The sequence below is a fragment of the Passer domesticus genome, chromosome 1 (assembly GCF_036417665.1).
Source record: "Passer domesticus isolate bPasDom1 chromosome 1, bPasDom1.hap1, whole genome shotgun sequence".
NCBI lineage: Eukaryota > Metazoa > Chordata > Aves > Passeriformes > Passeridae > Passer > Passer domesticus.
Window position 1 is genome coordinate 15,735,055 of NC_087474.1, and position 13,059 is coordinate 15,748,113.

At 39.0% G+C, this 13,059-nt stretch overlaps 1 protein-coding gene across 7 annotated transcripts in view; it reads right to left on the reverse strand.

Annotated features, from left to right (window-relative positions):
• The window catches only part of APBB1IP (amyloid beta precursor protein binding family B member 1 interacting protein), a 75,602-nt gene that overhangs the window by 18,280 nt on the left and 44,263 nt on the right, over nt 1-13,059 (reverse strand). For all 7 annotated transcript variants that reach the window (XM_064407300.1, XM_064407292.1, XM_064407257.1 and 4 more), the window contains 3 exons: nt 7,360-7,434; nt 6,047-6,190; nt 2,531-2,641 (listed from right to left, as the gene is read on the reverse strand). In XM_064407300.1, the coding sequence (XP_064263370.1) occupies nt 2,531-2,641; nt 6,047-6,190; nt 7,360-7,434 (330 nt within the window). The remainder of the gene's footprint in view (nt 1-2,530; nt 2,642-6,046; nt 6,191-7,359; nt 7,435-13,059) is intronic.

Genomic DNA, 13,059 nt, shown 5'->3' on the forward strand with positions numbered 1-13,059 from the left:
CCACTTCAGAAAACAGCTAGCATGGGCTGTGGCTGCTACTCTTTCAACTACCTTTCCCCATTTGTTGTAAGACAGATACTCTTATCCTGCCCTCTGTGGCAAGGCACACATCGGGGAATGGAAGAGCTGTGAAGACACAGCAGAGCCTTGGTTGTGGAGAAATTTCCAACTGTCTTGGAATGAACTGGGCATCCAAATTCCTTCAAAATTACTAGGCTTCCTGTACATAAAACGAGATGTTTACCCATTAAATCCATTGCCTTTTCCTCACTGCACCTGTCTGTGAGAGTACTGTTATTTCTTCTTAAGGACTTCATTTACAAAATATGGCAGGATGAGAAATATCTCAAGAATGATGGTTTGTTTTCCTTTGACACATCAGGACAAGTATCTCCCAGCAAGAGAGATATTTTCTTCTGGAACAATTACAGATCAAACCAGACAGGACAAAAATGTGACTAAGTGTGATAAATGGCTCAGTGTTACCATCCACACACTTTTGTGTCACCAAGGATCCAATCAGAGAGACTGACATTTAACTTTGCTCTTTCCCTCAGCCCACAGATCTCAAAATGTATTAAATCCTCAGCTCCAGCCTCCAAAGGTAAGCTAAGGATATGAGAGAACTAATTTCAGCAGCATGGCTTTAAAAAGTAGAATTCATACTCTATTTATATAGAACTCAAATTAATGTACAGAAATTATAATAAATATTAAACTCTCCACCACCCTCAGAAAGCCACCCTAAGTGGTGTTTCACTTCTGAAACAACAGAAATATGAAGATATCAGTATTTGCCTGTACTTCCTGACCAACTCCAGCCCCTGCAAGTCAGCCATTAAAAAAGCCAAGTCTGCAACTGAGTGGGTAAAGAATCTACCAAATGATGATTTGTAGTAATTAACAGGAAGAACAAGCACTGTAATGTAATCTATTCATCACTAAGTTACATAGTTCAGAAATAATTACTGATACAATGTTTTTTCTAGCGTACTGCAAACACATTTTAGAAGCATCAGAGCAACCACGATTTGCTAAGTAGGTTTCATACACTTATAAACCTATTATGCATGAAGGTTTCCTGTGTAAGCTTTTGATCTTGTTCTTCACTTTCACATTGAAGGTACGGCACTAACATCACACATGAAATAAAGCAAGAATTTCAGTTGAGCTGTGAATGTTTCCTAGTGTAAATAGCATACCTCTTTCCAGAAAATATGGCAGTAAATCCAGAAAGTTTACCTTTTATGAACAGTTAAACACATTGCTACATGCATTCAAAAATCATGTTCTTATTTTCATCTAAACGGAATGTGAATAACTGCTATTAAATTAGTCAGACAGTTCTTAGACCAGTCATCTGTTTAGAAAATCAATTTCCCCTTGTTTTTTACATCAGCTTCCTTTTTCCTTTTTTTTTTTTTCCACTAAAGGTTGTACTTTTCAGAAGCAAAGCTCACCTGTTAACTTCTGAAAGCTCACCAGTGTTTCTTGTAGGGTGTTTTGTGGAGGACTATAGTATTAAAACTGTTCACCTGTGTTAATTAGATCCATCTGTTTCAGAAAATAAATGAGTGTCTAGAAACCACTTCTGCTTGGCCATATGCAAATTAGGCTAGCAGACATTTTGGAACTGAATAAAAAAGTGCTTTAAGTGTGCAACTACAGCCACAAATGTGGTACTGTAAGTGACCTCTGATGTGAATGTTTCCTGTACTTTTTTTCTGAGATGGCAAGATATTGTGTTTCCTAATAGTTTGTTCACACTGCACGCCTATAAAAAGAAATCAGCAACAAGATTATCTTCTGTCTTGTACACAGTGATAGGACAGATAGCAAGCAAGGCCAAATTGCTACAACCTCAAAGCTTCATTTCTGCTGTCTAAACTAGGTGAAAAACATGGGCTTCTTTTCCTTTCCTGAGAGGAATGCAGAATTCCCAGACTATTTGCAGTGCTATTACCTGGAGAGGCAGCAATGAGATACTATTCAAGAACAAGCATTGATTTTTATGAGTGGATGAGCAATGTATTTTGCCTTTCTGCCAGAAACAGCAGTGCAATAAAGTAAGACAAATGAGATGCCTACTCCTGCAAAATTTTGCATCTCAGTTCAACAAACCCCTCAACAGGTATGACCAGACCACAAGACCACAAAAAAGTAGACATGCTTTTTGGTGTATCATCCATAGTGCTCATAACACCAAAATTAGAGACTGCCAGACTTCTCATCATACATCTGCCCTGGGTGTCATCTCCCCAAATGTGTCCAGTCACCTGAACAGTCAGCATTTTCAACCCTATTTTGAAGACAACTTTAGGATGCAGTGTAGACATATATCACAGGACTATCAGTAATAAAAATAAGGTGCTAAATGTATGTTGCTGATAACAATGAGGCAAAGAATAAATTGCACGTGATTTTGCAGGAGTTACTCTACCTTATCAGGATCCTTGGAGATTCAAACTGAAACATGTTTGCATACAAAAGAACTGTATGACATTTGCAGAACTTTTTTTTTGTACATTACCTTTAAGACGAAGCAGTGATCTGTAGGTGCCTTATATTTCACTTTGTGTTGATAACCATAATACACGTTCACGTTCTCAAATTGAAGGAAGCATGCCAGATCCCGTGATGTCTACAAATGAAAACCAAGCCCATCATTGTTAGAGCAAATTGAATTTTGATGTGAAACTCATTAATAGGACTTTTATCAAATGCACGAAGGCCAGTGAAGCTGACTGAAAAAAACAAGGATTAATTTTAAGTGTCTGCTTTCTTAAAATAAAAATTGGAAGAGGGTCAGTACATATTATGAATAATCTATAACACAGTTCAACATTTTGCTCTTGTTCTGGTTATGCTGTGCATCATTGCTTTGTGTGAAGATTTTAGCTTATGTCTAACATGACAAAAGAGAACACCACAATAATAAACCACACCCTTAAAATTCTGAGTGGAAAAAGAAGGTTTGGGGTTCTAAATTGCTTTGGGACCTTGTTTTTCTTTTGTACATGTAACAAACAAAACCTCACCAGGAAATAACACGTTTAATCTGTTTTGCTTTGAATTTTCTCAAATTTCTTGGCATCATTCTATTTCTGTTTATCCTAACATTTGCTTTTTCACAATATATTGTGAAAGTAACAAGGTTTCTGTTGCTGGCATGTTTCTCAGTGATGAAGTTTCCTTTTGCAATCCTTTGTGTGGAAATGAATAAATAGCCATTTCACATGGTCACTGTTGGCTAAACTGAGAAATCAGGAAATTGTGAGGGGGAAAAAGGAAAAATAAAGCAACAAACCTCAAGCTCCCTCTATCCCTAAAAATGGGGTATGAAATTATTTGGGGGTATGTTATAATATGCATATGATAGTTCTTGTCTGCTGTTCTCATTCTTAATGATATTTTCATTACAACACATCCTTGAGATGGTTTTATTTACAAACTGAGTTTGCAAGAAAGATATGTGACGAAACACTTCCTACTAGATGGAGACAGGACTTCTCTCTTTCTCCTCTCTCTGCTTCAGCTGATGATGCCAGAGATTTTGTCAGTGAGTGTGTGGACCTCGGTTTTTCAAACATCCTTACGTTCCTAAATGTGCTCAAATCCATCCAGTATAATGTGTTGTTCCTTTCCTTTAGGAACCAGGCAATAGTGATTAAGACCAATATGAATGCAGCTGTTATTATCTTCTAAGGAACAGATTTTTATGCAAGGGACAAAAGCGCTTAATGTGAGTATTTGTGCAATGTTAACACGACACAGTAATGTTAACATGACAAAGCAACACAATTAACAGAAATAGATTTTTAAATTATCTGTTATTCTGATGCTTTTGTTTTGTGACCCTGTCTATTAGCAGAACGTTTTTGAATGGGATGTAAGTAGAGCAATGCTGAAGAAAGAAATTAAGACAGCAGTGCTGACAGGTGCTGGTTTGTTAACAAATAACCCTGAAACAAAAACCACCACAAGCATGTGTATAAAATTATCTGAATGTGCCCCTGTATTTTCACTTTTGCCATGTATTTCACAGCCAGCACAAAGTGCCAAAGGTATGCCAGATGTCTTTGCTTTTTTGTAAATACTGAAAACAGGAATATATTGGATGAATTTTAAAACAGCTGCAGCAGCTGAAGATAATGTTGTCTGCCAACTGTTCATTTCTGTACCTCAAAGAAAGACTGCTCTGCCCACAACTGAATGATGTGCAAGGTGCACGTGCACTTTTCATGCTACCCTGACAAGGATGAACTCTCATAATTTAAGGGCTTTGACTGAAGAGCTCTACTGAATTCTACTGCAGTGCTTTGAGATGTTTAACACCCTCACAGCATCCTGCTCGTGTCCCAGAGATTAGATCTCCACAACAGACATGTGTACCTCATCCTCAGCTGTTCCAATATAGAGTGCAGTAATCACTGAGATCAACATTAAGCACAGATTTGAGCTAAGAAACTTGACTTTCTCTGGAATGGCTAAGACATGGGCATGGACATCCTTTTGCTGAAGGCTGTTACAGATGCAGGAGCAAACAGATGACTGTGCTACCATTTTAAAGACCTGTGACTATCTTCTAAAGAACTAGATTTGTTGTGGTAATATAGTGACTTTAAAGCATGCAATTCCCAAAACTGCTCAGTTATAGGCAGGGTGGTACACAGGCTGTTATACAGGCTGTAAGATGAACGGGCAGCAAAGTGTTAAACAGCTGTTACAAGGGGACTATGTTGCTCCATCTCAGCCAATGTTTACAGCCTATCACATGAAAAAAGAAAGCACTTCCTTCATTTGCACTATGATGAAAAGTCACTGGAACCAGGTATCACTGGATGGTGAAAAAAGGCTGAGTAACTCTCAGGACATTCTTGCCTTGCTTTGGCATTTTAACTGCTGGGCATAGTTGGAGGCATGCTACAAGGAAATGTCCAAGATGGACTTCACATTTGACTACTCTTACACTTTTTCCACCTTTAGTGCCTTCTAAATAACATTATAGATCCTCATTGATAGGATGTTGTGTGTACAACATGATTTGAGGCATGAAAGCCATTATCTCAGGGTCAGGTAAAGTCAAAATAAATCGCAAGGTGATCTGTGTTTCATTGTGGTTCGGTTATAAACATAGGTCCATGGAGCAGCAGAACTACACCCCTTTACATGATTTTTTTTTCCTTTGTACTTTAGTCTGGAAATAACAGAAGAGTTAAGTTTCAAAGCACAAATCCTAACAGTAAAGCTGCAGCAGCATTTCTAAATATGAAGCATTAGCAGAGCTATAAGCGGTAACAGAAGTAGTATTCAGAACACACACACACACACACACACAGACACACACACACAAAATACCTCCAGTCCCAGAATCCACTTTTCTACCTCATCACTGTGGAAATGAAAAGCCAGCTACCCTTAAGTGCAATACATCCAGTGCTGGCAATTCAGACTTTCTAAATATTTTGTAATACTAAATGTAAGTAAATTTGATTCAGCCAGATAGATGCTTCTGTCTCTCTTCTTTCTACACAAAGGGCAGTCTTAAAATGTCATAAAAGACACAACACATTCTCTAGATAGAGATCACTGTATTAAAAAAGTACAGCATTTCATGTGCTGGTTACTGGTGCAGAAAGTCTGTATCAAGCAAAGTAAAATTCTACCTTTTTTGTGACAAGAAATTAGTTTACTTGACAACTTTTTAAGATTTTCTTTCACAGGGAACCCATATAATAGTGAAGCATTTTTGCAGCTCACCACCACCTGATGGGTGCTATGCCATTTTTCTTTCCCCTCCTGCCTTCCAGAGGAGCACTATTTTATTAATGCTTTTATCTATCCCTTGAAATCAAAAGGAGAGAAACGTGACAGGATTCAGTGGCTGCATTCTAGCATTTGCACAAGTGGTACAGCCAAAGCTGAACCAGGGAAATCTGAGCCCTCAGACACACCAGACAGTGCTCTTCAAATGTCACCTTGGGAGTTCTACACTTTCACCTCCATGAATTGTTCTATTGCTAAAAGGATTATTTGGCTTCCTGACCTTGGTTTTTCCTCTGGGTACATAATAAATTCCAGAAGCTCGTAGAAGAAAATAACGCCTCTTCCAGGACTTTTTCCCATCTTCTTTTAAATAAAGGGCCCCTTCAAGCTCTGGCACAATGACAGATGTCCCACAGAAGCTTTCCTGTGCAACAAGAATAATAATGCACAAAATAAATCCATTAAGCACCATCCTATCAAGATATAGCAGAAAAATGTTCCCTTGAAAAATAAAGACATTTCTTGTGACAGTTAACATATGAACATGGGGTGTGCAGTTACTAGGGAAATGAACACCTTAGACAGGCAAAGGAAACTTTTCCAAGCTAATGCTGGATGCTCACACACTGATAAAGAAGGCTTGCAAAACCTCCTTCCTTTAGGGTCAAGCAAAAGCCTACAAAGGCTTTTAACTAGACATAGATGTGCTCAGTGAAGGCTATAGAACAGAGTGGTTGAGACTGTTGGGTTTTTTCCTCTACTGCAGTGTCAATAGGTTCTGTAGAGAAATACTTTGGTAGGAAGATTCTTTAGAGTCTGTAGAGAAATACTTTGGTAGAGAGATTCTTTAGAGACTGCTCAGAGCTCTAAAAACAGCTCAATCTCTTGTCTTCACTTTGAAATACATGCTAGCATTTAAAACACTGTTTAATCAAACATACTAATTGTTTGCTTTGAGGACTTACTGTTGGGTAATTTTTTATGCAAACACACTTATCACTTAATGTTTTCATTTAGAAATCACCAGGTTTTGCATTGGTTAACACCGGATGCCTTAACGAGATGCACCAATTTTGAAATGTGAGTTCTTAGTCGCCTGAGAAAAGCATTTCCTTTGAGCTTTTACCAAACTGCTTGCCTGGAGAACTGTGGCAATTCTTTTCTTTCAAATAACTCTGGATTTTTCTCTTTTGAGCGTATATCTGAAGGAAAACTTGAGCAGGAAAGGCAAGATATTAAACAGACTTTCTGGAAAAGTGAACATGTCTTTTTCTGTTGCAGTATAGCTAATAAGTTGAGAAGTAAATCCACTTCTAACCTAAAGATGATTGTTTGGTACTGATCAACCTTACTAACAATAAAAGGTCCCAAGGGCTGGTCTAAGAGTGAATAATCTGCATTTTTAATGAGGAGCAGCTGATGCAGAGGAAAGTCGACATATTAAACCCAAGATACAAAGACACAAATGACCACAGAACTTCCTGTTGTTACACTATTACCCACAAAGAACTGCATGGTGTTGCTGCGGAGCAGATGCAAACAGTGGCAGAGTTTTGGTGACATTTGCATCAGCAGCCTAATAATTTTGCTTACCTCCAGCAAAGCCTCTTTGTTTTTATCATTCATTTCTTTGTTTTCTTTCTTCCCTTTGTTCGCCAGGTAGAAATTCTGACAAAGACACAAAAGAAGTTCATGTTCACTATAAAGCTGGCAATACAAGTAACTGGCTTGCTGCAAACTCACTCAATATTGAGTCTTTCAATACTGAGCAGGTGCAAGAGGCAGATGCTTATGGACTCTTCTAACAGATAAGTTTAATCACATCTGCTGCTCATGAATTTTAATTCTTTATTCTGAATATAATCCAAAGGTATTACAAGATTGTTTTTGCCCATGTAAATATGGCCCGTAAAAATTTAAACTAGTGGCTTATGTTTTTGGCTGTTTTTATGGATCAATGTGTTTGGGTTTTAGCATTCCCATTTTCATTGCTTCCTATATTATTACAGATTGTAGAGAACCTTACATTTGATTGCATGCTGATATACTATGAATACAATGCAGTATCAAAAGGCTAGAAAGCATTTTCCCTACAACCCAATCTAGTAATTTGCATGCTTTATATTTTACACTCTGGATATAACTCAGTTGTCAATTTTTAGTTAAAGTGCTTATATGTCAAAGCCTTTATCCAAAGTTACTACTTTCTACTTTTGTACCCCTGCTCATGCTCTTCAAAGTACTTTTATGCAGTAAAGAAACTGTTCAAAAACCTAGAAGAAATCTGAAGAAGTGATCACCAGGTTATCTTGGCACATGTGCTCCAGCCTACTGAAAATAAAGCCTGCACTCCCCTGTTTCTGTGACACTGGAACTGCCCTCAGAGGACCCAGTGATTGCCTGCCCCACAAACAAGGAACCACAGTGCCTCAAGGACATGCTCACCCATAAAAACAAATCTTCCACTGTTAAACATCAGTAACCAGTCTGCATCCATCTGCATTGTACAGATGGACAAAGCACAGCACTTAGACTTATGTGCAAATTCTGACAAGTGGGAAGGATGCTAGGACTTGTGGGCTGGAGCATGTGCAGTGGCTTTGCTCCACAGCAAGCAGGGCCAGACGAGCAGAGCTGGCTGCCTGCAGACTGTGAGGCAGTGAAGGAAGCAGGGAGATCAAGGATGGAAGTAGCATTTGGATCCATGGCCTAGAGGCCACAATGGTTACACTCAGAGTTCTTGTGGTTTACAGTTTTTCAATTTATCTTTTTATCTCTATTTTTTCATGTCTCAAGACTATGAGAAAGTGCCAACATATTTATATGCCTAGAACTCCTCAACACCAACAGAAATGCAAACATTACCAAAATAAAAAATACCAACAATACCAAACAACACTAAAATAAAAGTGAGACGTGTAAATAAAGGAACAGGCTGTTGCCATAGTATAAGAAAGAAACAAACAAGCAGCAAATCTGCCCTGCCAGTAGACCACATTTACAGCAGTGCAATTTATCTGAAGTGAAGCTCTGCTCTTCCACACAACCACATCTTCTTTTCCAAGCAGTGTTGTGAACAGATGTCTGCCAGAATGCAACCCTCAGAGCAGACCATTTTTGGAGGGGCACCAGGAGAGGAAGCAGAAGAGGTCTGGATCTCAAAACCAGTTCTTTAAAAACTGCTTTCTTAGAAGTTCACATTCAGTCATGGGAGCTCAGAAACAGACACCTGCAATGTGGCCTGTGCTGATGCCATGTCTGTGGCATGAGAAATTTCAACATTCAATACAATAGACAGTTATGCTAGGAAATGCACCTGGCTTCAGACTGCCTGGACATAATTTTAGTCCAAAGCTGTAGGTAAGCAAACACTAAGGACCACAGCTTTGCAGTCACATCTAAAAACAATATTCAGAGTGGAAAAACCCTAAAATCAGCTCAAAACAAAACCCACTTCAAAGTTCTGAGCAGCTGCAGCCCAGTGATCTGCACATGTGCAACAGCTCTCCTTGACAGACAGCACTATTGCAGCCCTGGAGCCTCAGAGGGCACTGTTAGGCTGGGTCAGGCCTCCGGACCTTGGGGTGGATTTGGAAAGTACACGGACATGCAAGCTGTAAGGCTTCTCCTCTAGATCATTATAAAGACATAGTACAGCCACTAAAATACACAGTGAAGACTTATCAAGGTAACTACACTTTGTCTCAACAAGGCTTGGCTCATCAACTTTACTACCAGTGGGGAGAGCATCCATCTGACTTAGTCAGCCTTCTGTGGATTGATAATAGAAAAACAAAGCTCCTCTGACTACAACTGATTCACATTCAGGCATCTGGCATTTATTTAGCAGAAGCCTAGACCACCCTGTACTGAAATAATCAATCGTAAAGAGAGAAATCTGTAAGGATATCCATGCTGGATCTCTAATGCCACAGGTTTTTCATTAGGGAAACAGGGCTCTGTCACCTAACGGAATGTTACACAAATGTACACTGTTGTCTTTTACCTGTCAATACACACTTCATTTATTACTGATTACCTCCTTTATGTCTCTTTCTTGAAATCTGGAAGTACATATATACATATTTGTTAGTGGCTAAAAAACTGGGGAGCAGATTGAACACTGTACTTGTTTCATTACTGTGTGGTCTTCTATATTTGATCAGAAGCATTCATCCTAGAGGGGGCAAACCACATGTGTCCAGAAGAGGTCATTTCAAGTCCAGTAGTCAAAGGGCATGATAAAAGGCAAGCTCCTTCCTGTGTGAGGACACCACTGGGAAATGCATGTTTGGTTTGGGATGTCAGGTCATTAATGGGACAAGATGTAGCTGCAGGGCAACTTTCTACATATATCTGCAGATTTGAGAATTAACTATTTCTTACATTCAAAAGATAAGGCTATGCATACAACCTTTCCACTTAGGGACATACCCTTCTCCTTTTGTGTGGAAAGGCAGGTAAAAAAGTAATCAGGGTGTATCTCTCTGCACTGCATAATGCTCAAAAAGTGGAAGACAGAAAGTGTTTTCAGTACTGTCCAAGAACATCTGTGTTGGCATGTAAGCAAAGCAAACCTGGATCACGGTAGAAACAGTATTTAACTACGGCACTATCAAACTTTCTGATTGGTGTTTATGTCTCTAGACTCAAAAAATGAATTTCCTAAATGAAACAGCACCTCTCTCACACCTTTCACTTTTTCATTCACAGACCCATCCAAGTGGGAATGCAGCAGCAACTACTTGTTGCATGTCAAAAACAGGTGCCCCAAGATAGCATGCTCCCTCTGCCTCCTCTTACTCTTAGGCTGTATTTTTGCTTTCAAGCTCTTGAGACTGATTTTCCAGAAGATCTGAAAAATCCACAACAGCACAGATCAAATAGTGTGCATAAAACAAGGCAGCTGCTTCATACTCACAACTCTTACTTGCTTCTTTAAGCAATGGGCTGCCTGCTTATGCTCATCCAACCTGCACCCAATATTTGTGAGCAGGCAAGAACTGGCCAGCCCACATCCCATTTCAGATCATTGCAACTGCTACTCAATGCAGCATGGTTTGTGCAGAAAAAATAAAACAGAACAAGGTCATATCTGCAGCTCATATCATGGTGGGTCCCCTAGGAAACTGCACATTAAAAATACTAGAAAATGCCTAGAATTGCTCTGAAGATCATAAAATTAAAAAAAAATACCTGAAGCTACAGGCAAGGTTCTTTTGAAACCCAAAAAGAGAGAGAAATTAAGATTATTAAACAATGGGAGTACAGTGAAAAACACCTCCCTTTTCTCACTTCTGTTTCTTTGTACTTTTGCAGCATACTCAATAAGCAGGTCCCCTGTCACCCTTTTATGTTCCCATCACTGGGTAACAGTGGAGACAAAAGGAAAACCTTGATTCATAAATGTGGCCAAGCTGGTGGAAAACAAAAGTATCACCTGGTGGACAGTAGGTAAGTATTCAGTATGAAACTTGCTATAGCTGTCTTGTTACAAAAGATGTTATAAATTCTTACTCCACCTCCTTCTGAATGCTATTGAAAACTCTTACTCTTCAGAAGAAATAAAATATCAATTCAGTGTATGGGTTCTCCACTGGAAGGTGTAGATCTAGCTTTTGGCTTACATATGAGGGAGCAGAAGCATAAAGTACTCACTGTACAGACTTTCAATAATTTTCATAAATACTGTCCAATAATAAGAAAACAAACAAAGGCACACGTAGGTGGCATTGCCTGCACTTTTTGATTTTATCAGAAGAAAACCACAGGAAATGAAGTTCATGCAAATAGAAGTAAAATAGAGTGTTCAAAGAGCATGACCAGTACTTACAGCAAGGAGTTTAGAGTCAGCTACACATTAAAAACAATGATTTTCCTTCATTTTTCTTCCTTTTATAGTATATTTTAGCTGAGAATTAATCTTTGAGTTTTTTAAAAGAGATGTTGAGACCTGACAACCTTTCCTTTCAAGAGAAAACCAGCATCACTCAACCATATGACAAAGCATCACCTTTCCAATGCTGTAAAGGTTCTCTTTATTTTCCCATGTACCAGTTTGTATTTTTTTTCACTCTTTAGTCACAGACTTGTGATGCTCCCTCTCTGCAGATGAGTCACTGATGGCATTCATGGAACAGTCTTTTACTGCAAGTTCCCTACAGGGTCTCTTGCATTACGGTGAGCAGAGAGCAAGAGTGTGCCTGTCTTCGTGGCAAGGAGGACACCTGAGAATGTTATAGAAGCTTTTTCTAAAAAGTATTCCAAACACTTAAAAAAAAATTCAGAAACAAAGCTGCAGAAAAACTACCAAGCGTTGCATGACAAAAATGACAATCTTCAAAAAAAGTCACAGGCATTAACTGGGCAACATCCTGCCAGCATACAGAGAGTAAAGCCTGCATTTCAGAACCTCAATTCCCCCTCAGAAAATGAAACACTTTTAATTAAGTGTTGTTAAATAGGTCTATAACTAGTTCACAGAAAGAAACAATAAACACTGGCACAGGTCACAGACCTTCTTCAGAGGTCCACTTGTTTTAGGAAGGCATCTGCCCATCTTTATAAGATTGTTTTAAAGCACTAATTGTGTCCAATCTTTGTGATGAAAATTTTGTATCAATAATTTGTCTAAGAATAAACTGTATGCACCTAGCCACCATAGGAATTTGCCTCTTTTTTTTCCCCAGTAAAAGATCTACAAGTTAAAAAACAGTAGATCTCCACAAAACCCTTCCAACAGAATGAGCATGAAATAAACACAGAATTGAGCTGCTGCATAGCATTAGCACCACTGGGTGTGTCAAAGAAAGCATTCTGCAATTTGTGTACTCCCAAAATGAGGCAGCCTTGACTGAGCCAGGAGGAGGCTGAACATACTGAGTACACAGTCCCAAAGCACAAGATTTCAGTTTCCCTTTGGTTACACCATAATTTCTGTATGTAGCTGGCCAGGCAATCACACACCCTACCCCCCACAACCCAGCATTTCCACTTGGTTTGCCTTTTCAGGGACCCACTGCAGATGTGTATTTTAACATGTTTCAGTATTTAGTGTGAGCTTTGTACAGTGCTGATTACTTTCTGCCACAAAGTGATGATATCACTGTACTATTTTCCCCATTCACAATGTTTGAGTCTACCATGCCTGACAGATGGTCAGACTTTATTACTGGCAAAATATTTCAACAGAGTGATAGCCACAACTGATCCAGTTCGCTTAGACTGTTCATTTTAGAGTTTATTACGGAAGGGCTAAAGCTCAATGACTTCAGACTTGTCTGGATCCAGCTG